Source organism: Phalacrocorax aristotelis, chromosome 2 (assembly GCF_949628215.1).
Source record: "Phalacrocorax aristotelis chromosome 2, bGulAri2.1, whole genome shotgun sequence".
NCBI classification, from domain to species: domain Eukaryota; kingdom Metazoa; phylum Chordata; class Aves; order Suliformes; family Phalacrocoracidae; genus Phalacrocorax; species Phalacrocorax aristotelis.
The window spans coordinates 6,765,945-6,792,741 of record NC_134277.1 but is presented as its reverse complement, the minus strand read 5'-3'; the positions used below and the strand labels follow the sequence as shown (position 1 = coordinate 6,792,741).

Sequence of the window (26,797 nt, the reverse complement as noted above, 5' to 3'; positions counted from 1 at the left end):
CCTTGGCCTCTTCTTGTCATTGTAGACACACAGGTGGTGTTGAGCTCTCCTTTATGCTGGCATTTAAAGAAGTTTGTTGCCCCATTCCTTACCTTCTTTGCCCAAATATAGATATCTATATATCTATATAGATATCTATAAATATATACTATCTGTATACCTATATACCTCTATTTCTATATTTCTATACTCCTACCTGCAAGTTTACCTGCACAGATTTTACAGTGGTTTGTATGGCAGCCCCCTAGAGCTGGGTAAAGGGAGAGCTAAATGAACCCCACAGCTTTCATTCTTGCCATTTTCAGTGTTATGCTCAAGGGAAAAATGAGAGCTTTTAAATCTTGTGACTGCACTGAACACTAGTAATACCAGCCATGGGGATTACAGGCCCTGTGGCTGGTGTTTTGAAAGCCAGCCTCTTGCCATCTGTATGGCTTCGCAGCTCGGGTCTACAGGGCCCCATTGTATGACTTTCATATGTGTTTCCAGGGCAAAACCAAGAAGAATCAATGAATTTAGACTTCTAGAATACAGGCAATGATCTCTGAAAAAAGACTAGCCTCACTGATAACTGTTCAAATTATTGCTAATATGTTCTAATGAGATTAATGCCTGAAATTCTTAATTATTTTGACAATCTACTACTAGATTATATTTGACAAAAAAAAAAAAAATCTTGTCCAGGAACCAGGACCTTTTTTTAGTAAATGCCACTTTTTTCTTATATTATTTTAGTAGAATATTGTCATTCTTGAGATGACAAAGAGACTCACGTTTGTATGCAGGCAGCACCCATGTGGTGTTAGGTACCCGGAGTGCTCACTTTGGCGCTCACAGCTATGCAGCATTTCTGGGCAATTAAAATTGTTCACTATGAACACACAGATAAACTTATACAATGGGTATATATGTGTTCGCTTTCGGACAGTGACTTAAGAAATCAGTGCTGTAAACCAATGTAAACCCCAGTAAAACTGTCAGAAGAGAATTTTAAGGCTGCAGAAGACCAATTATAAAATAGGAAATGCAATAATGCAGCTTCTTTTCAGCGCACACAGGGGAAAAGGTCTTTAATCAAAAGGTCACAGACTTTTCTTCCAAGGAGCTACTGCATTTATAACAGTAGTGGGGCTCCTTCCTATATAGATACATTTTAACAGCGTATTAGTAGCACGCACAGACTCCCGAGCCATGAAATTTTGCTGGCGGCCATAAGCCGAAGGGTGCAGCCTTTGGGAGCGATGTTTCACCTGAGTATGACAGAGTTTCCTATAGCGAGGAAGTGGGTTTGAGCTGGAATAGGGGCTGCTGCTTTGTTTTTCATGTTCCTTCCCACCAGCCTAACAGCACATCATTTCAGATAACAAACGAGCATCCGCTGGACCAAGCTGGAAGCAGACCTGGGAAGCACCATTTAAAGGCACAGGCTACTTGGCATATACTGCATTTTTGAATTAAGCCCAGATCACCACTGAGATGAATTAATAGCAGAGCCCAGGGAACAAGTAGTTCTGCCTGGGCAATGGTCAAAATCCTCCTTGGCTGGCCATATACAGACTAAAACCCGTGAGAACAGAAGAATCTCTACTAAAGGTCTGCCTGTTGCAGCACACATCTGTGAGCGATATCCTGCAAGCTGCTGTCTCAGAGAAAAAAGAGACCTCCTTCCTGGCTTGGGCCACAGCGTATGTTTTATACGGCCAGGGATTTCATCAAATTAACCTGCTTGTTCAAAATAGAGGGGAGGGAGCGGGGAAAAAAGGGCATCTGAAAGGGAACACAGCAGCTGAGCTGAAAGCTCTGACCACTTACTTAAATAAGCAGTTTCAGCTAATGCAGGCACCCAGTGCTTTCAAATAGCTTTTTACATGCTCCAGGAACACCTGTCTCTCCCTCTCCCTAATTGTGCTTTAAAAAAAATGTATAAGAAAGAGAACTTGGACTACTTTGGGTGCCTCTTTTCAATCCAGTCTGGTTTCTCCTTTCTATTGCTGCCAAGGATGGCATTACCCAAGGAAATCTTAGCCCAGGCAGCAGCCCAGTGTCCTTTAGAGCCAGGTCTGGGGTCCCAGGTTGCTCCCCTTGATTTGAAAAGGGGTAAAATTAGGTCTGCATCCCAAATTCAAACTGGAAAAACTACAGGGAAAGGGGAATTGCAAATAAATTGAAATACATGGAACCTCTTATTGCCACTGTGAAACACTGTTGGGAGAAAAGGGCTTGTAATGAGGTGGTTATTCCCTTTAGTATCTACCATTTCCGAGCAGATGTTTATTATCAACATTTTTTTTTAATATCTCTTTATCCTTTCACTCTGACATCGCATTTTCTGCCATATAGATGCCGAACTGTATGATTATACCTGCCAATCCAGAAATTGCATTTTATGAATGAAGGGCATCAAGTTAAAGGAAAGTCTTAAAATTAGGACACTAGAGACAGACTAAGGTGACCTAAACCATCGCTGCTGCCTGTTTCCTTGAATCACAACCCTCACGTCCAGGTGAAGGCTACAAACTCCTCAGGGCTGCTCTGGAGTTAGCCCATGGCACGGAGATCAAAGCATGTCTGCAAACCAGTTAATGAACAGCTTCTCTCACCAGCAGCGGAGTTCATTACTGTTTGTGGAGTGCTCTCATGTAGTATAATATGATGGGCTACGTGAGTGCCTAGCTTAATTATAAACAAAAATTATCTCCTGTAAAGCCCGACACTACTTCTTATAACTCAGGTTAAAAAAGGGTTTTACATCATCCACTGACATTTTTTTCTTCTCCAGGATATTTCCTCTTCTTCTTTTATGTTTTTGTTTCCCCATCTACTACTCAGACTAAGGCTGTGAAACTTTGTTAATATTCCATCTTCTCAGCTTGTTTCCTGGCCCTGATGTCCACACTTTTTGAGGCAATGTTTCCTTTTCAGAGGGCAGCCTTGTTGCAAACAGCATGTGACACTCTTGTTGGCTTAAATGCTTTTAAATAAATCATTCTTGCATCCTAATTGCTTCCTGGTGGTTTCCAGAAGAACCTCTTTACATCTCGCTGTTCTCTTAATCTGTCACCTCCTTTACACCTGCTTAGGCTTTTCTAACACCACCAGTCAATTCCCAAGGCAGATGGCAGCGAATCAAGAATTAAACCTCAGCTAATTTCTGAGGGCGAGTCGAATAACCTGCTGCTGCGAGCTTACATGCAGCGAGACGGCAAACTGACTTATTGATCTGCAGTTTTCCCACCCCACCCTTTCCAAATGGATTTTCAGCCTGTCTCAATTGACCTTTTCACCACAAACAGACAACCTTGCCAGACCTCTGAGTCCCATTTACCAGCACTGGGTTGGGATGGATGAGGGATCACTGTGACTTTTGGGGACCACGTGGCACTCCTTGATCAGCCAAACTTTGGCCAACACCCAGAGCCTTTCTCCTTCTTGCAGCAGCGGTAGCTGTGTGGGTGCAGCTGCCTTGAAAAGTATGGTATTTCCACCAGGATTTAGAGAATTTCTTCATCATCAACTACATTCTGCTTCTCATCCAGCCGCCATGCAGAGGCGGCCTTTATTTAGGGCAGCTGAAGAAGAAAGGTATTCTCCCCTTAAAAAGCTTTCCAAAAACACTGCACAATTAATCCCAGGGTTCCTCCTTGATGCTGAATGCTGTTGTCGGGAGTAGATGGGTATATGCTTGATTATTATTTATTACTTGAAGATAGCGTTATAATGCCGGGGTGTGCACAGTGATTACTGAGAGAACATTTCTCTGGGGGCTCAGCCCCATTCACTCTGCTCCATTTCCACCACAGCCGGTGGGTTTAGGTGCTGAGCTGAAGGGATGCTTATTTCTGGGCAGGATTAGGATCAAATTTACTTAACATATGACATGATGCAAAAAAAAAAAAAAAAAAAAAAGAGAAAAATTTGTTTGGGCTGTTTCCACAAGCTCTTGATTTGCTTGATTCCCTAAAGTATTTATTTAATCAAATGTTCCAAATCAATATGAAAAATACCAAGTTGGTGTGGGAAATATGACAGTCTTGGCTTGAAAATCATCTCTGTTTAGTTGTATTCTTGAACCTGAGTTAATCCTGATATTGTATTGAATATGCTAGAATGGAGAGGGACTCTGAAGAATTATAGGTTCCTTGATTTCTGCCAGCAAGGACAATGGTACAAGTAGGAGTACATACTACAAGTCCTCATCTTTATTTGCCTTAGCACCCCGAAGCCAGCCATACCAGGGTAGGATGCCAGCACAAAGTCTCTAAACCACTGGCATACAGCTTTCAGGTTACATCCCAGTTCCTTCAATCACTCACCCCACTAATAAAGAATCCCTGACCCCTCTGTGGGCTGCATCTCCCCCTCCCTTCTCCCTTGTCCTCCCACCAGTCTCTTGAGCAGCCCCTGGCCATCCTGGATGGAGCCACAAGGGTGGTTTGCAGTCTGCAACAGTTGGGATTGTAAAGGTGCTGGTCTTCAGGGAGAGGAACTGTAGAAGAATCCTCCTCGGTCCCTGCAGAGAGTGTGGGACGTCTGGACAGTTAAATACAGTGCACGTGTCTGTCCCAGGTCCGATCCCCTGTGCAAGGGAGAACATCTCTGTATAAGGAATTTGGCTGCTGCACTCCCAGCAATGGGAAGGGCCAAGCAAGCTGCATGCAAGAGCTCAAGGGTTTTACTCATTGTTTTCTTTTTAAGCATATTTTTCTAAAAAGGATATTGAAATGTGCTCCGTCTTTAAATCAATTCAGGAAATAAAAATGGCTGGTAAACCTAGTTCAGCACAATCTGAGCTGAGATGGGTCTTTTACACCACTTTCAAAAGTTGAAATTCTCCCTCGGTAATTGAAATTCTTCAGTAATTCCAGTAATTCTTCATATTGCACCCATTTTGCAAGGCGTAGGCAGGCAGTGAGCCAGGCCTACTGCTGGACTTTTCTCCTCACCTTCATTTACTGTCCCTTTTCCTCCAGCTGCAGCATGCTCTGTCCTGCTGTGCCTTGTTTGAAACCGAGCTTGTACTTCCACTTGGCAAAGCCTAGTTGCTCTCCTTTTAGCATCTATGCAGTAACTAACATGAGGTGCAAACCAAGATAAGACAAGACATTTGGATGTTTTTGCATGTGTTATGTTGAGATAAAGCGTGGGGAGGCAGAAGGAGATTTACAGCATCCGCTGACCTGCTAACACACATTAAAACCGCTTATCTCATCTTCATGGGGAATGGTTTTTTTTTCACTTATCCTGAATTAGCCAATATGTAGTAAACCAGCATATTTTTTTTCTTTCTTTTTCTTCAAAACCAGGCTCCCTGGCTTCTGGAGAGATATTCTATTTCCTATCAGTTGTCTGCCATCAGCAGAGGCCCAGAAGATTGAGCACTGAGACATCTTCAGAAATCCCACGAGTATTTGCTTTGAGGAACTGGAAGAAAACTAGTAAAAAATGAACTCTGAAGTAATAATTCTCTGTTGTTACCCGTGGATTTTTGATAACTCACAGAGAGCACTAATAAGTTCACTCTTAAGATGCTTCTCTGAGTGACAAGCTGTATTTTTTTTTACTTTGCCTCAGCAGTATTCTTGTCATTCTGTTCCTGTGTGCTTTCCTGAACAGAAAATAGATGAAATTCACATGCTTTTAGGATAGCTTCCCAAGAACACAAATTGGATTTCAGTGCTGTTTGGGAACAACTCATTACAGCAGATTGTGTAATTACTGGTAAAGCAAACAGAAATCACCTTGCTAATCAACAGGGGCTACAGATGGAAAAAAACAATTAAAGTAATCAGAAGTCATCAATATTTACTTCACACAGCACATTTTTAATTGTCACTTAAAGACAATCCAACACAAGGGCATAATTTAATTCAATTCCATTCAATTTTTAACTAGGGATAGGAAGATTGTTTTAAATTGGTCGCCTCAAACTCAAAGACTATTAGCTGCTTTTTAATTTGCCTGGCAGAGAAGTATCCTAACTAGAAATCTTAGAGGATGTGTTTTCCAGGAAACTATCTTGGAAAATGTAATATCTGTATTTTTTTTTAAGGATTCAGTGAAAATGCTGGTGCATGTAATGACTGAACATCCATGAGAAGTCCTCAAACAAGCAAACAGGAAATTTGGCAGCAAACAGGAAATTTGGAAAGCTGCTCGCTGGGGAATACAGACCTCTAGGCACAAACCCAGCAGCTCCAACAAAACACCAGAAGCCTGTTGCGTTATAACCACTCACAAAATGCAGGGGGGGGAATCCTACATATTATTTTACGTTCATAAAAGTATTTACAAAATCCTGCCTAGTGGACTCCTTGAATAGCTCATTTGAGATGTCTGGCCTCAAAATCCACTGCTGAGCCTTGCCTGAACTATTCTGCAGACAGATATACTGCTTACGGCTGCTGCGAGCCCCTGCCTCCACGGCAGCAGAGCAGGCTCTCTGGGAAAAGGGATGGAAGGAGCAATCTTGCTGCGTGGTGACTCAGCTGGAGAGAAACTGGTGGGCGTCAGGGCAAAAACTGAGAACTGGAGATGATCTTCCCCTCCCCGCTGCAGGACGTCGCATTAAGGCCCATTGCTGGAGATGACTGAAGGAACAGGAGGCTGCCAGCATCTTTTAAAAAGCAATTGCTTAAAAAATTACCTTTCCCAAGTATCAAATCTTGAAAGATGGGCTAATCTGAGAAAGAATTGGTGGAGAAACCCTCACCTCCCCTCATCTCTGAAATCAGGAAATGGCAATCCGTTATTTTTAAGCCTGGGTTGGGACTAACTTTTGGTCAATTAAATTGAACCTAAAAACTGCAATGGAGACGATGGATTTGTGATAGTGGACTTTTGTAGAGAGATGACATCAGTGCCCATTTAAGGGGATTTTTCTGCGTATGCCACAGGCAATGAAACTTGTCTGTGACTTTTTTTCTGAGCATTCTTACTAAAGAGTTTGGGATGTTACGTCCCTTTCCCAAGAGCTTTCTCATGACATCTTCTGTACGGTACTGGTGTCTCCCCTCTGCCTTCAGTGCATGAACAGTGAGCAAAGAAGCTGTTGACTGCAGCACCTCCCATCTTTGAATGATGCTAAGCTCCGGATTGTTGCCTTTCCCAAACTGACCACTGCAATGGAATAATCCATCCCCTGTCAGCAGAGACTGGGACATAGCTCAGAATTAATTGGCTGAAGCTCAAACTAGATAAGCACAAGATAATATTTATAGGTCAGAAGAAACAATTGAAAGGAACATCAAACATGAGACCAGCATGCACAGCCGGTGGAGTTTATCTGCCCCCCCCCCAACTGTCTGCCTGTCGCAGAACAGGCCTGGTTGGGAGCAGTTTTCATAAACATTTGTTTTGAATGCCATGTCCCTCTGTGTCTGGCCAAGTTCAGGCTCCTTGTTTAATCTGCTTTGTATGAAGAGGTTTTGATTGCGTGAATGCTTGGAAAATATCTATTCTTTGTAAAAATATTTGCCTGTGCATCCTAGTAAAAAGGGTTGTGCATAAACACCATTCCTGATGGTGATGTTGATGTCGTTCCACGCTTCAGATATACTACATTCTCTGCTTTTCCCTGATTTGAAAAAAGCGGTGGACTGAGCGGCCATCACGCCAGCTCCTGTGCATAGAGAAGCTATATTTGCAGTGTAGAAGGGGGTTACTTTTAGCAGTACACTTGCTATTTGCAGGGATGTAACATATAGATATACATTAATGCTTTTTGTTCAGTATATCCAAATATCAGCAGATATCTAAGGCATCTTTCCCAGGTGCGCCAAGTTGAGATGAGCCTGTATTTTGTGGTTTGATTACTCCTTTCTCCCTTCCTCCCACAGAAATCTGTTGCAGCCTTGTTGATAAGACTTTATTTTATTGCAATGTATTTAAAAGCGCTCTTATGGTTTTGCTACACTAGCACGCTTCTTTGAGATGCAGAGAAGCCCATTATCAGAGATCATCCTTTAGGGATTCTACATCCAGCAAAAATAGCTCTCAGTTTGTGGATTACTGGGTGTTTTGATGTTCAGGCTTTGCAAGACAGAATTTTCTTTAGTAATCGTGAGGTGGAGCCTTTGCTGCTCCACAGGCCCAAACCACTGTCAAAGGTCTCTCACGGGCAGGGTAAGTACAAAAAAAAAAAAAAAAAAAAAAGTAGCAATATGCCTATACCCCCTCTGGGTTCATTTCCCATTTAGAAATAGTGAACACTTGCAAATTTTGAGCTGGTTTTATGAATTATTCACAACAGAAAAAGGATTCTGAGCTGCATTTGTACAATGAGAAAACACAGATGATAGATGGTTTCACATGTCCAATGAAAAATCAACCACCACAGCTTGAATTTTGAATACTGATACCAAACTGCTAATGAATAATTTGCAGATCAGGAATTTTTAAGTGAATAATTTTAAACAAATAAATTTGAGAAAATCAGACAAGTGGTTCATCTGCTTCTTTTGGAGCAGCTAATTCGCCCATTCACTCCCTTCACTGCTCAGTTGCAGTGATTTGGTTCTCAAAGGACCAAAAAGAAAATGTAAATTGAAGTAAAAAGTGTGCTCGAGAAATGATAGCGTGTTACTCTGCCAATTCAGAGTGACAGGGTGTGTGAGCAATAGGGTAGGAGAAGAGCATCTGTGAAACCCGCTAAAAATATAGTACCAGGTTCTCATCAACTGCATTGGGAAATGACTGAAGAAAAGAATGGAGCATAGGCAAAAGTTTTATTCACTGAGAACACTAAAGGGCAAGAGATTTCCTAGAATCAATAACTAAGACAACTCAAGGGTGGAGCAAAGTTTTGGCTAGATTGGGAGCCTGCAAAACCAACATTTAAATGTGTGTTAAGAAAATAAAAACCTCTAGGTCAGTAAGAAGGCTCTGGGGTGGATTTGCTGGGGATACGGGGAGTCGCAGGGGCCCCTTTCCCCCATAGCACTGTTTTATGCCATAAGTGCTCTGGATGTGTGGGGGGGGAGGTAAAGCCCCTTTCCCCAGCCCAGCTGTGGCTGCCTCTACAATATGCCATTGTACTCACAAGCCCCACACTTAAAAAGCAAACGCGTGCCTACATTTTTGGGTTACGTACTGACTTTGCATTCTCATGTCCCTCCCAGGGGGACTTTTTGCATGGAAGACAGGATTTAGCTTAGTTACTGGTTTACTGTCTTTGATATTAATTAGCTGTAATGCTATAAAGTATGTATTTCTAACAAGTGTGGAACCAATTTCAAACTGCTAGTGATTCAGCAGAGCTCCAAACCGATCAGTGAATTCATCGTGAAATTTTTCCTGTCAGGAAGACACCTACCTATAGCCATGACAATATTCAGCCCTCATCCAACCCTTCTAGTTTTCAGAAGCTCATTAAAATGATAACCCCAATAACAAATTCCTGGAAGCCCATGTAACACTTCAGGTGAGTCCTATTAGTCCCATTTTACAGATGGAGAAACCAGGAAAGAAAAGCTATGTCACTCGACCCAAACCGCAGTGAGCACAGTGTTCAGGGTTGGGCTATAACTTAGGACCTGGTGGTTTCCAATTTTGTGGTTGGATAATTAAACCAGGCTTTCCTCTTCTGTTGAATCTAATCTGTGAAAAACGAGTGCCTTCCCTTTAAGAGGTTTCCAGGCACGTATGCAAAGAGGAATTTATGACCTACAATTTATGTAAAGAACTTCCTTTTCATAAATCAATTTGTTAAAGCTCTGGAGGAGCTTCCAAAGGCTCTGGTCCAGCAGCGCACTTAGACATGTCCATAACATCAAACCAGTAAATTGTCCCATTGAAGTGCTTTCCTGGACTGGGGCCAAAGAAAGTGCAGTTCTCCCCTGAGTCAAGGTTCAGATGTAAAATGGGGGAAAATAATTTATCAAAAGTTTAGTAAGTTACACAGTCATGTCAGAGCTCTGCCAGCCTTCCACGTTAATACCTCAAGCTAAGAAGAAATGGTCTCAGAGAAAGAGTTGCCTCCTTATTGATATGCTGTGATGAAATGTTAAACCTCACCTGGAGGATGCGGTGTTGCTGGCTTTTCCTGAATTTGGCAGATCCCACATCCAGGCAATGAGAAACTTCAGAGGGGACATGCCTGGTACTGGCAACACTCCTGGGGCACGAGCTCCCTTTTGTTCAACTATTACTCCCTTTTATGGACTATCCCTCATAAAGGAACTAAGCATTGTGATATTTCAAGGATTTAGAGTATTTCGTAAAGCTTTGTAATAGTGAAATCACTTTGACAAGAGAAGTATTCACACCTTCTTCTGGACTCCTTCACTGGTAAATACCGGGAGGCGGTACTGAACATACTGTTATGTGCCGCTGGCAGCCTCGGCAGGAAACTACGCCAAGGACAGCTTCTCTAATCTGCTGAAAGAGTTGTGTGTCGAGGTCATGAGCGGAGCAGTCGGAGGTAACCGGACCTTGTGCTAGCTGGGAGCGTGGAACGAGATGTTAAATGCTAAAAGAAAGAACGAGTTCCTAGGGACGAGAAGGGAATGTGACTCAAATTAGCAGGGTGACACCTCTACATAATGACACAAAGCTGTCTTCTCTGCTCTGGCACGCTGATTCCTGGGGATGCACGGTTACATATCAAGGCCTCCTTCGAGCTTTGCCTAGGGTTGTTACTCAGAATCAGAGTGACAGCTGTCGTTTTGCAAATGCAAAGCTGCCAGACTTCAGAGCCCATTCTTATGCATTATAAAATCCAACTCAAGAAGCATCACAGTTCCAAAATGATACTTACATCTACAATAAGGAAGTCAAGCCAGCACCAGGCATTGGTGAAATACTTCTTGAAGCCATAAGCCACCCATTTCAGGAGCATCTCCAGGACAAAGATATAAGTGAATATTTTGTCAGCATATTCCAGCACGGTTTTTATGTTTTTTCGATCTTCAAGGTAAATATCTTCAAAAGCCTGCAAGTACAAAAGATTGATTAAAAACTTCTCCTAGGCTGTGCTGGAAAGCATCGGTCATGCACTATAGATCTGTAGTAGTATTTTATGGGATATCATGTACTGTCTGTGATTTCTGATATATTTTAATGTTACCATCAGAAAGAGTGCACAGGCACAAACAGGACTGATGCTAATCTAACAGGGATCTGTTCAGCTTTCCTTTAAAATGGACACATCTTAGCTGTCTCTTTCCAGCCTCCACTGGCTGCACTGACTAGACGTCCCTCGAGCGTAAGAGCTTAAGCACCCTAAATTTGGGAACGTGACTCTGTGAGCAGGGTGCCACCCAAGCTGCCCAAGGGCGTCCTGCCTCAGCTCCCTTTGACTGCGCCACTGCTGTCGGGGCACCTCAGATGTCCCAGGGCATAGGATGCCTGTCTTTAGGAGGCAGAATCCGACCCTTACATTTAATCCAGTACATCTTATTGCTAATGATGACAAATCGGGTTATTAACTTGCCTGTGTTATAGAGTACTGGAGTTCCCTGGCTTCTGTTCAGCCATCACATTTCAGGTAGCTACAACCATCTCCCTCAAGAAATGCTTATTATTATTCACTTAACAGAACAGTTATGTTTTAAAGGTCAAGGTATCTGTCTACCCGTCTCATCTGTCTCTCTAACTAATCTTATGCAGAGCATCATCAAAGGACTTTCAGTATCTGTATCAAATACAAGCAACTTAATAACCCCTTTAAAAATATTTAAGACATAAAACAATATGCCTATTAAAATAAAACAAATAAGGTTGTCTCATAATTTAGCTTTCACTTTATAATGTTCGTCAAATAAAATACAGGCTCCTAGTGTCAGGGTTGCATATATACAGCCCTTTTTGGGGCTCGAGTCAAGCAGTGGTTACAGTCTGCTTCCCCAGCTGCTCTAGCGGGTGTTGTTGCACAGGCTGCTCCCGTACCCCTGTAACCTGCATAACCCCAGCTTTGACGCTGCTGTCGTCCCGTCGTGTGACCCAGAGAACTTGGCAGCAAGAAGAAACATTATTTGGGAGGGTCTGTGCTAATCATCTTAATTACCGGCATTTACATATTTCAAGATCTGTATCTCTTTCTGAGGAATTTCAAAAAGTTAGCAAACACCCAGTGCCTGGAGATACAAGAAGTGTGTTACTTGTCACTCGAGCAGTCACACTGCTCTTTTGCCTGCCAGGGAACAGTAATTAAACTGACAAGAAATCCTTGGCAGCCTGTGCTAAAGCTTGTCCGTTTGTCTCCACACTTTGGGGTGACGTTCTCACTGCAACTCCGTCTCCTATCTTGCCTTCAAAAAAATGATATTTCAAAGGTGTGAAAGAGCCGTTGGAGAAAGCCAAAGAAAACAATACACAGAGCGACTGGAGTTTATCATGTCTCGTAGGGGCTCACTCACTATGTCAGGTGACTTGCTCTGCTTTGCAATTACTGCAAAAATAATAAACTGTTTAAAGTGATTTCCTCCCCTCCCTCCTTTGAGCTCCCTATTTTCTACTAACTTGTCTAAAAGCACATTGTGTTTTGTTGACTAAAAGCACACCATGAGGCAGGAAGCAGCTTAACAAGGGATAAAAAATATGTTACCTGAGTGCCTCAGGTGCACTGTACTTCTGCCCGAGCTGTGGATGTTACCCAAACGACAAAACTCTGGTGCTTTGCATTTTTTCACAGTGACAACGGATGAAATCTTTGCAATATAAAATGTCATTGAGGGTTATTTCTTCTGCTTTGCTTCGTGTGTTAAAAAAGAGTTAAACAGGATACCAGTCTGGGTCCTTATGGCTTAAGTGCATAAGAAGGGTTTTTGGATCTTTTGCGGTAAGTTATAGATATATTTTGATGGTTTACCTACCACACACAAATATATACTGGCTTTTAAACTCCCTTAAGAACTTAGCATGTCCCAGGGCTGTAGCCAGATGAGCTCAGTTTTTGGAAGAGCTCACCCCAGAATAACAGAAGAAAGAAGTTGTGTATTGCCTCCAACGTCTCCAGTCCAAATACTGAAGCGCAGTGCTGATACGTGAGAAAATGATGCATAATTTGCCCTTATACAGAATTGCACTGGCTAAATTTGCAAATCACAAAAAATAAATGAATGCATGCAATGAGAATTAAATGAGATTTATGTTGCAGTGTTCAGTATCTAAGGCACTTTTAATTACACGTGTAAGGAAGTGTATTCATCTAAAGTGTATTATAGCAAGCGACATGCCCCCTTTAAAATGTGTTAAAAAATTAACATGCTGATTCTCAAGCTGGTGCAAAAACTGTCAGACTCCATTGATTTCAGCAAAGCTATGACAATTTTCAGCAGTCTACTGTTTACCCAAGTTTTTCATCCTCTTACTTTTGTTAATAAAATAAAATCCCCTTGGGAAATTTCAGCCCATCCCAGGTGGACCTGGAGAACAGTCCATTCCTTTCCTTTTTGCATCAACATTTATGTACTTCCACCTCCCTGTCTCCCTGCAGACACTTTCTTTAAGCTACACAAACCCAGTACTTCTGCGTTTTCCTCTTTTTTTAGGCCACTGATAATTTGTGTTGCTCTCCTCTGGAGTTTCTTCAATTAGCCCATGTCTTTCCCAAAGTGGAATGCCCAGAGCTGAAGCCAGTGCTCCAGCTGAGGTCTCCTTGATGCCAACTGGAGTGGAAGAACATGCTTATTTTTATAGCCCAGTGGGGTGTTCGGCTTTCGTGCGGTGCTGTGATGTAGTTTACCCTGCCTTGTTTGTCACCTGTTCTCTCTCCAGCTCTTCTTAGTAAATCTGCTACCTTGCCAGTCACCCTCCATCATGCCTTTCTGCCTGTGGTTATTCCCGACAAGATGAAGCAGGCACCTTTCTAAGATGATGTTCCTCTTACTGTTTAAGGCAGATTCACCTGTTTGGATGAATCTTGACCTCCAGAAAAACACTGGTAACCTGTCCAAACATGGCACTGCCTGCAAATTTAGTAGGTGTATTTGTTATTCCATCATGGAGGAGAAGATCAGTGGCCACCAGCCCAAAGCCTGGAGAACGCTTGATGTACCCCTTTGCTCTCTGCCCGGATTAAAACCGGAGAGAAATCCCACCAAATTCAGTGACATTCATGACAGGTAAACGAGCAACACAAATATATGCTGCCATTGCTACGAAGAGCCCAGGGCTGATAATACAGATGGGATAATGCCAGTACGCAGTGGGACCTCAGGAGGAGAGGATCCCTTTTCAGAGTCCTGGGCAATGACCAAGCAGCCTCCATACATACGCATTCGTTTGGATGCAAGCAGGAGCTGTCTGTGCGTGGAAGGTACGGCAGATTAAGCTAAGGAGTATTCAAAACATGACAGGCTCCCATGTGCAGCACTGATTCAGTGCCCCCTGTGCTTTTATGGTCTTGCTTTATGATTTTTTTTATGATTTTGTTTTGCAGGTTGCAACATGTGCCTAAAAAAAAAAAAAAAGAAAGCAAAGAAAAAAAAAGGCATCCCTGGAAGCAAAATACAACCCTCCAGATGGGAACTACCATGGAGCAGACATGGGATGCTGAAGTAGTAACTCGGGGATACTTCCTCACCCAGACCTCTTAAGGATTTGCTTTTCAAAACATGTGCGCATCATGATTTTATGTTACAAGAGAAGAAAGTTCCCCCCCCCTACTGTAAAGGCAAGTGAAATCAGAAAAGCAGATGACCTGTTTTAGCCCCAAACATGCTTTGCTTTGAGAAGCGAGCAGTAAGGGCTCCTAAGATGTTAGAGATAGCTAATTGGAGAACACCTTCTCTGAGACCCATGTCCGCTTTCAGCCAGCTAGGAAATCCTGTTACATTTACCAGGGCTCCACTGCTCAGCAGGATCATGAATATGATGAAAGTTTCAAACCAGTTGTGTTCGACGATTCTGTAGCAGGTTTTCCGCAGCCTCCACCAAATTTTGCCTGGAAATTTTGTGATGTCCACTAAACAGCATGGGAAGAATCGCACGCAAACTGAAAAGGAACAAAACAAAAACAAAGCAACTGTTTAAAAAGCCAATTTAATTCTTAAAGCTGCAGTAAGTGATTTCTTCTAGCAATAAGTTGCTGTATGGAGTCTTTCCTCCTTGTTTTTCTCATCAACCTCTTCTGCTCTGCCTTCCATTTCCCCCTCTCACTCGTCTATTGAAAAGATACATACAAAATAAAATGTTCCCCAGTGATTTCTGCTAATGATTTTTATGATAGAGAATTTATTGGCCATGAGTCACCTGCGCCCTAGGTCGATCACACTGTGTTAGCTGAGCTCACGCAGCACCCCTGCTCAGGGCTAATGACTCTAGCAGGATATTACCAACAGTTTCCACATACTTTTGGATGGAGGAAGGATACTACCATACCACTGGAAGTGATGATTAAAAGTGGCAATCTGATGAAAGGGAGGTGAGGAGAGGAGGCAGTAGAGTGCAGATGGGACCAACATGCTGAATAGACTCAGACAGCAAAAGCAGGAGCAGATTTTGATCTCTTGGACTCTCATGAGCTTAAAGGAGGCATTAGAACAACTTTGGAAATATTTTTAGGTGGTTAAATCCCCTTTGATGTCAGCAGGAATTCAGATATCCAGTCCACAGCAGGTTCCCCACTGGTGCTTCATAGCACTTTCTGACCTTAGTAGCAAAAACTGTGTAATAGTTAAATCCTGTGGTCATAATGGGGACCGCACAAGGATTTCTGGTAGGCAAAACCATGGCCATTTGTAGTTTCCTTAGCAACATGCATTTGTAATAGCAAAAGGATATTGTCATTGGCAATGGACAGATCCATCTGCAGTGCCTTGTGCTGGGTAAGAACTTAAAATTGTGTGAGGGGACACCTGGTAGCAAGGTCTCATCCTTTTCCAGGCTGGCCATTCAGCCTTATGTCAGATAATTTGACTCAAATTTCACAACATTTTCTGACGTGAATGACCCTCAGAACCTACTTTATTTTCAAAAAGCAAGCTTTTTACCCTACATTTAATCCACGTGTTGTATAGGGACTTAGCTATGGAGCTTTATCAGTCGCATCATGAGAAAAAAAAACACAGGCCAACTGCTTCCGTAGCTGAAATGTGGCCAAGGTCACTAACATGTCTTGAAGCATACAAGAACTGCTCAGGAGTGACAAGGGAGGACATCTCACTCTAGTGATGTAATGCAATGTTATTGCAAGTAGAAATAATATTTAGGCAAGGAAGCTCTGGAAGGAAAGAGAGTAAGTGCCAAGGTTACGCAGACAGCAGATGCTGCTCGTTCAAGGTGGCATAACAGAGGTGCTTGAGCTGCATGTGATATGCGAGGAGACCAAATGCGACTCCCAGGATGCTGGAAGTGGGGTTCTGCTGGCAGCAGGCTCTGCCAGGAGGAAGAGAGCTGCTAAGCCTGCTGTGATCCTCCTGGCATTTACTGTAAGTTTTTATTAGCCCAGATCCCTGCTACAGAGCAGGGTGTTTCATACCTGAACCACTCCTAGACCTCCCCTTTCCCTCACATTTCTGTGACTTTTGGTGGGTGTAGGCTCTTGGATTTATGAGGTTTTGGTATGGGACTAACAGGAGAGTAAACTACTTATGCAAAGGTAATGGTATAGTGATGCAAGTAACTGCCTGTCCTCTAAGTGCCTCTGTCACACGGACCCACACCCATTCCCTGTTTTCCACCATATTCTGGATTGGAGAAATTCTGGACTAGGCTGAAATACACTAATTTAATCAATCTTTTTGAGAAGATAATGCTCGGAGAAGACAGAAGTGTAAGAACCAGCTCTCTGCATCTTTGTAGGTCAGGTACACTCCAACAGAGGAAAGTTGCATCCCTCTAAGCACTGTTTTATCCCTCTAAGCACTTCCATGCTGAACACCAGAGAATCATGTCAAGGGAATAAAAGGATACCATGTTAGTCACTATTTTTTGCTAAAACCAGTTCAGTGGTCAGAGGCAGTAATGAGTGTGATTTGGGTATATTTTAGGAAGCAGGTACATGGACCAGGCTTCAGGCATGGATTTCTGCTTGGTACCCGGATTCCTGAGCTAACTTACTCATACGGCAGCTCTGCTTAGAGATGCCATGCAGGACAACCCCACCAGCATGACATGGCCGTGGGAGCTACCAGTTGTACCTCTTAGCAGTGCTGCCAGAAAACTCTTACACTATTTCTCACCCCACAACCTGTATTCAGGTGTCTGGGCCACACTGTGCTGTTATGCAGGTACACTGGCCACCTCATTGTCAATGCAGCTTTGGATCAAGAAGACCAAAGACTTGGGCTCAGATCCCTTATTCGTCAAGTGAACAGCCTAATGAGCAGGTTGTTCACTATGCAAGTGGGGATTTCTCCTGTTAAGCAGAAATCCCCTTTTGTACTGGAAGGAACCATTGTTTCTAGCAGAATAAAAATTCCACAAGCTTACCTTGTGCCCATAAACAGTTTCAAGTTGGGAAAAAATCAACTTTTTTTCTGACTGAAAAACATTTCTCCAGAAACTTTCCCCGCTTTTCTCCTAAGTTACTTCCTAGATGGATACTTGGTTTTTTAGTCTCTTAGATGAATGCCTAGGCTCAGCTAGTAACAGGCGTGACATCCTCTGTGATGTGCTTACGGAGTAGAAATTCTCTGTAAATACCATCGGGAAAGGTTAGGATCTTTGAGGAAGTGTTTTTCCCAGCTGCAAGATGGTTGGATGAATCATTCCCTGGAGGAGTTTGCCTCTGTCTTTCCACTACAAGCAGCCTACACGATTACCTGAGCCCAGGCACAGCTAAAATTAGGGGATCACCTTCAAATTAAACACTAATGATCAGGGCACCATGAGTTCCAAAGTCACTTCATTTGTGATGGAAGTTATTTACAAAATGGTAAAAACAGGCTATTGCTGATTCAGCCAGCTTCCATCTGATAATCTACAGGTACAGAGAGGTATTTTATAGACAGGGAGCCAGATAGGATTGCTAACATTTTTTTAATGGCTTTCATGCAATTCTGATATGAAAAAAAAAAAAGTCCTAGTTACTGACAGTAGTACCTTGAAAAATCCAAAATACCTTCTCAGATGAGTCAGCGCTATTAAATCCCATACTTTTGATTGGGCCCAATTCAGAAATGTTTAGACCTGATTCTGAGACAATTACTAATGTCAAGTAGCACTTCCGTGAATAATCATGCTGACTGCAATTCAGGTGAAATGCTATTTTTAACTATTCATCAAACCAAACAGAAAAAAAGAAAACCGAAGGAAAAAAATAAAACTTACCACAAATAGGTCTTTTAATGAATTAGTAAAGTTCTATTTCCATTTCAGAATTTCTGATTTCCCTCACTGACTGTTATTTCATGCCTGTGCTTTTCTGAACTCTCCTGTAATGCTGGTAGCCTACTGTTCTGGTGACCCTGACCCAAACTTAAATGCTGAATTAGAAGCTTCACATAACCCAACAAAAAAGTCTACCCGACCTTGGTCAGCATTCTAATAGTTTTTTTTTGTTTTGTTTTCAATTTTTGTGAGATCAAAATATCAAAAACATTCCAATGTGTCTAAGGCGTGACTTAGTGAGGGTCTGAGCAATCATAACGCCAGATGGCTTCTACAACAAGGCAGGTGGTCAGCAGAGCCCAGCTTCAGGTTTTGAAAGCTACTTTATCCACAGGAAGAAAACTATTCATTAACAACTTTTAGCATAGCAAGCATCGAGGCAGGAATCGACCCTTTGGTATTTCTTATTACAGCATTACTCCTACTGCCTTGTGTAATAGATTTGTGCTGTCCCCCTGAAATCAATGCTTGTAGGGAACAGGTTGTGCGGAAGAAGCTGACCACGTTGTGATTTAGTCAGGACTTAGTTTGCAACCCTAATTCATGTTGGCTACATCTTTTCTGAGAGCACTGGTTCTGAGAACTGACTCATTTCCACCATGGCCTTTTGGGTAGTAGTCTACTGCTCAACAGAAACAGAGAACAGCCGAAAAAGTCCCCCACAAAGGGTCCAGTTATTTGCTGGTAAAGCAGTGAAGCTATACTGAGCTGGCTGCGTTAGCGGTGAACTTGTCCTAGGACAATGTCTGTTTTCAATTCATATTTGAACATTAGACACCATTTCTCTCAAAACAGAGAGCGATTAACCAAGAAACCTTTCCAAATGCATCAGTATACTATCACATTATTTACTTTTCGTTTGTTTTTCATAACAAGGGAATTGTTCCCTTCAGTCACAGGGGTGTCTTACGGCACAATCACAAAGTGCAGATTAAAGCGTGTCATAAACCACAAAACCACAGTCTCTACTGCAGGTGTGGCAGAGAAAGGTTTTACTGAAGCATCTGCAACAATGATGAGCAAGTTACCGAAAAACGAAAAAAAAAGCAGGAGGAATTTAATATACGATGCATTTTGTGTAAATATTCCTTCGGTTCCACATTCCCATTTTCTAGCCTGGTGCAATATAATCACGGAGCTGTTAGACCTGATTGCATTACCTTGGTGCACTGGGGGAAAAATTTCTTTGCAAGTGGGGGAGCTTTACTGCAAAAGCTTTTTCCTGCATGCATGACAGCCAAGCCTATTGATTTCAGGCTTATGAGTAATGACTTTACAAATCCACTGCTTGTTCACACCAATATATAAATTTAAATTTACATAAAATTATTAGATATGTTTCGGATGGATTGGGCTGCTGATTCTCTTCAATAAACCAGGAAGACCAATTAATTTCTTCTATACGGTGGTCCAGTAAGTCTGGTACCTTGTGTTCATACTGCAGTAATTTTGTAGCTACTTTGACACAGGAGTTCCCAATTATTGGGATATTCATTTTTAGAACAAAAGTATTTTTCTTAGCTTTGAATGCTGATTACAGCATTGCTTGATTTGACACAAAGAAAATACAGCTTCTGCAGCATAAACTCAAGCAGACAGGTATTCATAACATGGTTTTAATATATATATGTCTGCCCAGTTGGGTTTCTAATGACCATTCTGGCTAGCTGTGTATGCTCAAGCACGAAAACAAGTCCGGTTGTGCTGTCCCTTCGTAGGCCCCAGCTGTCTCCCCGTGCATGGAGGGAACCGATCCCTGCAGACCCTCCTTATTTAACCCGGTTGTCATCTTCTGGCCCCACTAACCCAATGGCACACATGGCTGGGTTTTAGCTCTAGGGCCAACACAGATTTGCCATCGCTGTCTCCAGCATTCGGGTACCTGAGACACACACGGAGATTTGAGTCTTTTCTCATGTACTACAGTTGGGTGCTACCAAGAGAGCATCTGACAAAGCCACAGTCTACCAGGTGTTTTTACTCTTCCAAGGGCTTTACAAGGGTACATTTCTTGTTTATCTGCTACTCTCCTCAAAACATATCCTCTCGGAGGTCACTACAAATAACGATGTGATGCCTTGAAGCAAAGGCAGTGGGCAGCCTGGTCCGCCACCAATGTCAGCTCCGCGTTGAGCAAGGGGGTGGATAAGTTGAAATCTAGAGGTCCTTTCCAACCTGAATTAATTTAATTCTGTACGTGCGATAGGACTGTAAGGGTTTTATGACATCTGAAAACTGAATACAACAAATAACTAACATGCCCTTCCTGATGGAAGAAACCCACTGTATCTCACATATTGCAGCTAGAGGAAAAAGATACTTTAAAACTTGTATTTTCCTGTGAATTCTTTACCTAGGATGACAGTTAATACACTTTGTTGGGCTCAGTTTAGTTTCACTTAGCTTTTAAACCTTATCTGGTGGCATTCCCCATAGTTCAGTTTAGATTTGTTCAGTTTAACAGTCTGCCTGAGCTCCTCTTCGCTTTTTTATTTCTAAATGACCGCTAACTGTGGTTGGGGAGGGCGTGTCACAGATCCCACCGTTAATCAGAGTAACTTCGCTGTAGTGCATGGCATTTCCAGCTGCGATAATTGCTCCTACATGGTCACGTGAAAAACTGGTTGCGGGCGTCTTCAGTGTCACGAGTTGCGATCAACTGCGCGTTGAGCAAGGTAGCTCATTCTCGCATGACCATCTGATGATACTCCTTTGAAACCTTTGCCAGTGGGATGTGTACGGGGAATTACGCTTGAGGACTTGGTGAAAACTTTCTCCTATTAGGGTCTGGGAGAGAGGAGCGTGCTGGGGCCGTGGGGCTCTCTTTGGATGACCTTCTGTGAGACACAGAAGAGAATGTCCAAACAGATAGCAATTTTTGATGCGGAGAACACATACCAATGGAGGTAACAGGACTGGAGTGTTGCAAGGCATCTGGAGGAAAAAATACCCTAATAGCTGGCATTGCCTAGCTGTTGCTTTCCCGTCAATGGCAAAAAGAACCATCTCTCCATTTCTATCAGGTTTTTCCCAGCAATACTTGCTAGCTGCCAGAGCTGTGACCCTACCTTGGCTTCACATTTCCTGACCCAAAAATATTCCCCATTGACCCTAATCAAAGCTATTTTGAGATGATAATGAATTAACAAGTCTCCCCAAGAAATACGACCTATGGCTTATCTGGGTCACCCAACTCCCGGAAAACTGTGACCTCAGCAAACTTTCAGCAACTATTTCAAGAACATGTGTTATCTTTGTTGCCTTTGTTATCTGAAAAAGGGGGCTGAATCCGGAACATATTTGTTCAGGACATAACCTATGCTGGATGTGTTTAGAAATGTCATAGTTTTAATTTAGATAGCTGGTGAGCTAACAAGGTAATAACTTAATTCTTCCCCTCTTGCTCTTCCTCGTCATCTCACCTAATATCCTTTCACAAATATTAGCTGTTCATTCTCCCAAATATACCAAATATTGTTGTATCTCCTTATTACAAGCCAGTAAAGGCAACACTAGATAAACTTGTGCAGTGCATGCCCCTCAATACTTCCATTTTAGTACTTTATAACCTTGTCATATCTTAGCTAACTGGACTGTTGTTTGTTGGTTTGCTTGCTTTTTAACTAGACTGAAATGATAATTGCATGAGGTTTAATTGCAATGGTATGTTTGGGTAAAAATATCGGAAGGTATTTAATAGAAGAAGATTATAGGAAAACACTTTGTTTCCCTGCATAAATAAAACCAAATAATAATGTCATTGCAGTAAGAATCATTTGGACTTTCAGTTTATGGCATTTTGACTTGAAATTTTGTGAGCAAACATTCACATGTCAAGTTTATCCATTTTTGCCAAACCCATGAAGAATGTGATCACATTTAGCCTGCACAGTAGCCTCTGAAAAATCCGTATGGACATGTGCTGCACAGGAAAGCAGAGCAGGTATGTTGGGGAGGATGTCACCTGCAGCTGCATCCGCAGTGCCCCCAGACACCCTGCACTGGACCAAGGACTGGGAGCAGGTTCTCCTTCGATGCCCATTCAGAGCTCAAGGATCAGCTGGCCGTACCCTGGGAGGAGAGGAAAACACCCAGACTTGGACAGGGACTGGTAAGGAACTAGGAGAAATGAGGAATAAAATGCAAAAGGCAGGAGCAGGGATGTTTAGGAGGATGGGAGCAGGAGCCAGCAGGGTGGATGTAACCCAGGGCAAGCCTGGGGTTCAGCCCACAAAGCCTTTGTTTCTACTTTTCTCTGCTGCCAGGGTGATGCGTGGGCTTCACAACTGGCTTAATGTTTCCAGTGATGCTTCCAGAAGAGCACCACTTGCTACCCTGTGTCCCGCTGACAGCAAGGATCTGACAAACTGGGTTGGTCCTGACACGGTCCTGCACGATGGCGTTTCAGGCATTCTGGTTATTCTAAGACAGAGCAAATTACAGAGTGCTAACTGCTGTGGGAATGATCAGGGATGGGCACTGAATGAAGTGATGGGCTGTGTGGTGTGTGTCTTATTTCTTTTAAAAACTGGAAGGCGATCGTGGCCAACCACTGTTTCAGAATTTGTAAACAGGCATCTGACTAGCACCGCTCTCACAGTCCTGGCTTGTTTAAGCAATTGTAATATAATTTCTCACTTTGCAGTGCACAACATAGATTGCTGCTCACTAGCCACATTAAGAAATATATTGTGAAAGAATGAAAACACCGGGTCTAATTTCTAAATGTTATTGTATGGGCCAGAGTAGTTACACCATTCTTTCTTCTGTCAACTACATTAATTTTTGGCTACTGCTTTTAAGCAGAGCTGCCAAAAAAATGTTTAGATCCTAGGGACATTTGTAAGCCCTGCAGGGCTCCCTTACCTCATTCAATCATCTTCCTCACAGATATAGAGATGCACATTTTTGCTGACTTCAGGGGCATTCATATACCCAGCAAATCATCTCTGTCTGATCCCATTTGAGCAGCTCTGTTTTTATTTAAAATAAACCTTGAATTTACAAGGAAATATAGTACTATTCAGCTAACCCTACTTTTCCTAATCCATATTTAAAGGAAAATGAGGACTCTGACTGAAGTAATATTTGGAATAGAACTCACTCTAAGAAGAAATAACTTAGGATGTTATTTGCCTTATAGATTTACTTTAATAGGTCTCCTGATGTAGCTGCATTTTAAACCTGTGTTTTGGATCAGGCTGGTGTTAAAAATTAATAAAATGATGATGTATTTTGGTATTAAAAGTTATGTAAATGTGAGTTATTGTCATCTAAAATGATTAAGTAAAATACCCTTTACATAGTGCATCCCTGGTCAGATGAAAGTTACTGGACATGCTAATCTCAACACCCTTTAAAATAAATGGAACAGAGTCCCTGGGACTCATGAACTCCCCAGAGAGTTTCTGTTAACTGCCTATATACACTTAAGCAACAGAAACATCCTGATCTGGTCAGTTTTCTGCCAAATTTGATCATGCACACACGCTGGAAGGCAAAAATCTTAATTGGCCAAGTTAAAAAATCAACATTTTAAACCCCCCCCCACAACTCTTTATGGCAAAATTATGACCAAAAAAAGCCTAGTGCTTTAGAAGCTGCACAGCCTTTTAGAGCATGCTTTTGGTTATCTCACCCTGGAAATCCAAAGACTAATGATAAAAAGTGATTCTGAGTGTGTGTTTGGAGCATTACGCTATCTAATAAATGAAGCGCATCTGGTGAAATACTGCTGCAAGCAGCCAGAGCAATGTGGTATGAAGGTGGAGAGATGTTCATTAAGAGAAGAGAAGGTTTCTTGCCTCAGCATTCCAGTGAAATATGCGGGTCCTTACCTTCAGGGAAGCAATCTTCAGGCTCCATCAGCTCCTCAGCAAACTCGGGGATCTGCTCCAGCAGTTCCGCAGGATTTGTCAAATCCACTGTGCTGCCTTCAGAAAGACTGATTTCATCAAGCTTGTTGTCAACAAGAGCAGAGACGAGGAAAACAAATTGATCAATCGCCCCGAAGGAAGTAGCTGAGTTTTTATTCCACTGACCAATACCCCAGCTAAAGCCACCACAACAGAGACATCGCCATGCACTTCACATGGTGCCCACTCCGCCACTGGCAGCTCTGCCCACGCTGCGGTGCGCCAACAGTTGACCCATCAACAAGAACAACAACAAAAAGTTAACACGTAAAACTTACTTTTTAAAACAAAAGAGAAGCGAACCATAGAAAGATAGTGAACAGCCATGGGCTATCAATGGTGGGTGGAAGCTTGGACTGACAGACCCACTCATGATTTTAAGGCTTGTATATGCTGAAGGCTCATGCCTTCAGGTGGAGGGGACCAGAAGTGGGACCTAGCTCCTGAAATGCTGAAGGATGAATTTCATGACCTGTGCTGGGTTCCTGTCCCTGGGGCCTCATTTCTGAGGCTCCCCACCCACAGCTGATGGGTGAAATCTGCACCCTGTCGCTCAGGACCGTGCTGTGCTCCCTGCTGCCACAGCTTCTCCTCCAAGATGAGCAGAAGTCCTTCTGTCTGAAAGATTTGACACCACCATCTTAGGCGCGTTGTTTAAATTCAGTGTTTCTCAAATCCTCCTCTGCAAAATGGGGACAAGAATATTCCCACTCCCTGAAGCTCCCTTATCTATTTAGAGCAGGAACTCTCAAGCAGATCTGGCTAAAAATTTCTGGGGAATATATTATTTAAAAAAAAAAAAATGCTTTAGAGGCTGAATTTGCTATTAAAAGAGATATGATACATGATTAAATAAGCCACCCAAAAATGAAATAGAAATTTCATTTCAGGTCAAAACTTCCTTTTAACAGAATCAAAACATTTTCTTTAGAAGAAAAGAGGATTTTTTTTCCCCATATTTTATTTCACTAGTCAAAACATTTCTATTTTGTGTTAATCTGAAATTGAATTTTACTTGATTATTCAGCTTGGCCACTAAAGTAAAAGATCTAATACCTGCCCAGCCCTGCTCACAGTTTGTTTCTGACTGTATTAGAGCACTATCTGGCATAAGTGGGCAACACCAAAGCTGGTATCTTCTATGGGTCATACCAATGCAAAATAGTTATAAACAGGAGTCAGGAAAGGTGGGTTATTTGTTAACTGCCTTATTCTGTTCTCTGAGTACCTACTGAAACCTTTTTGTGCTTTATCTTGCATTTCTATTGTCTCCATTTAAAAAAATGAGGACAATAATACTTACCCATGCTTTTAAACAACCCGTGAGATAGTTATATGAGAGACGGCACGTATACATAAAATATTATTTTCACGAGGATGATGGTGATGGAGTTACAGAATAGGTACAGCTTTATATATTTATTATTAATGTGAAAATGGGGCCTCTGTTTTCCAGTATACACAGTCAATGCAAAATTTATAGCTGAATTCAGAGAAATGCTGAACCTGGGGTAAAATGGGCAAGACTGAACATTCCAGCAATGCTTGCAAGCGGGGATGGAAGCTACTTGTTTGCAATTAGCTGCAGCATCCAGAAGGTCATAGTCTTGGCTAGGGTTTTTAATGCTCTACTCAAAAGGACTGCAAATAATCGAGAAGAGACCTTTTAAAAAGAGTCAGAACAGAAAGCACAGGTCAAAGACATGGATAAAGCTTCTAAAAAATCTATATTCACAATGCAGCTGTTGTACGGAGCCCATTTTCTACAGACTACCAACGGTATATGATGGTGGAAAAAATATCATACCAAGTTTTAGCACAGTCAGAACTTTCTGATAGTGTTCATTAGGGAATGCATTTAGTCATTATCTATTCTGTTATGAAGACGTCAAAACACAGATCACTGAAATAGTCCCAAATCATATACAGCTGTAGGATGTAGAAAATAGTGGTTCCAATGAGAAAAGAAGCCTTGTTGGATATAATTCTTACCAATAGACAGAAATCAAAGAAAACTGCGAGAAGAACGTCAGCTCAATAGCATTGTCAATGTGAGAGCTGGCTTTAGCAGAGACAGGTTAGGAAATTCACAGGAAATATGGTGCAATTACGATAGACTAGAAGGGAAACATCTTAAAGAATCAAGAATTCTCGAGAGTTATTTATCAGGAGTTTTCAGAAAATGTTAGAATCCATCAGCGTCAAAGGGAGATGGGGAACATGCAAGACAAAACAGACAGAATTTCTTCTGAAAAGCCTTCAGAGAAGAAGAGGGAGAGAACATGGTTTCAGAAAACATTAGACAAAGGTTTAGGGTCTGAACCGGGACTAGAAAAAGAAGGAACCACACATATGAGAGAGGAGGGAAAGATTAGGAAAGCTTGTAGGGAAAGAAGCGAAGGTTACTCTTTGCCACAAAGTTTAAAGGGATTAAGAAAGTTTTAATGAACTCAGTAATGGAAAGAAAAGAGCTAGAGACATAATAACAATTGATGAGGGAGATATAACTAATCAAAATTCAGTTGCCTCAGAAAATAAACTCTTTTTAAAAGAACCCAACAGTGGGATCAATAAAAAGAGCAGGGAAAGCCTACTAGAATTAATAGAAATGT

General features: G+C 42.1%; 1 protein-coding gene across 1 annotated transcript in view; it reads right to left on the bottom strand.

Annotated features, from left to right (window-relative positions):
* LOC142052361 (sodium channel protein type 5 subunit alpha-like) overlaps positions 1-26,797 on the bottom strand; it is a 176,503-nt gene that overhangs the window by 27,208 nt on the left and 122,498 nt on the right. Inside the window, exons 18-20 of the mRNA XM_075082263.1 lie at positions 24,108-24,228; positions 14,778-14,932; positions 10,754-10,927 (exon numbers count right to left, since the gene is read on the bottom strand). Of these exons, the coding sequence (XP_074938364.1) occupies positions 10,754-10,927; positions 14,778-14,932; positions 24,108-24,228 (450 nt within the window). The remainder of the gene's footprint in view (positions 1-10,753; positions 10,928-14,777; positions 14,933-24,107; positions 24,229-26,797) is intronic.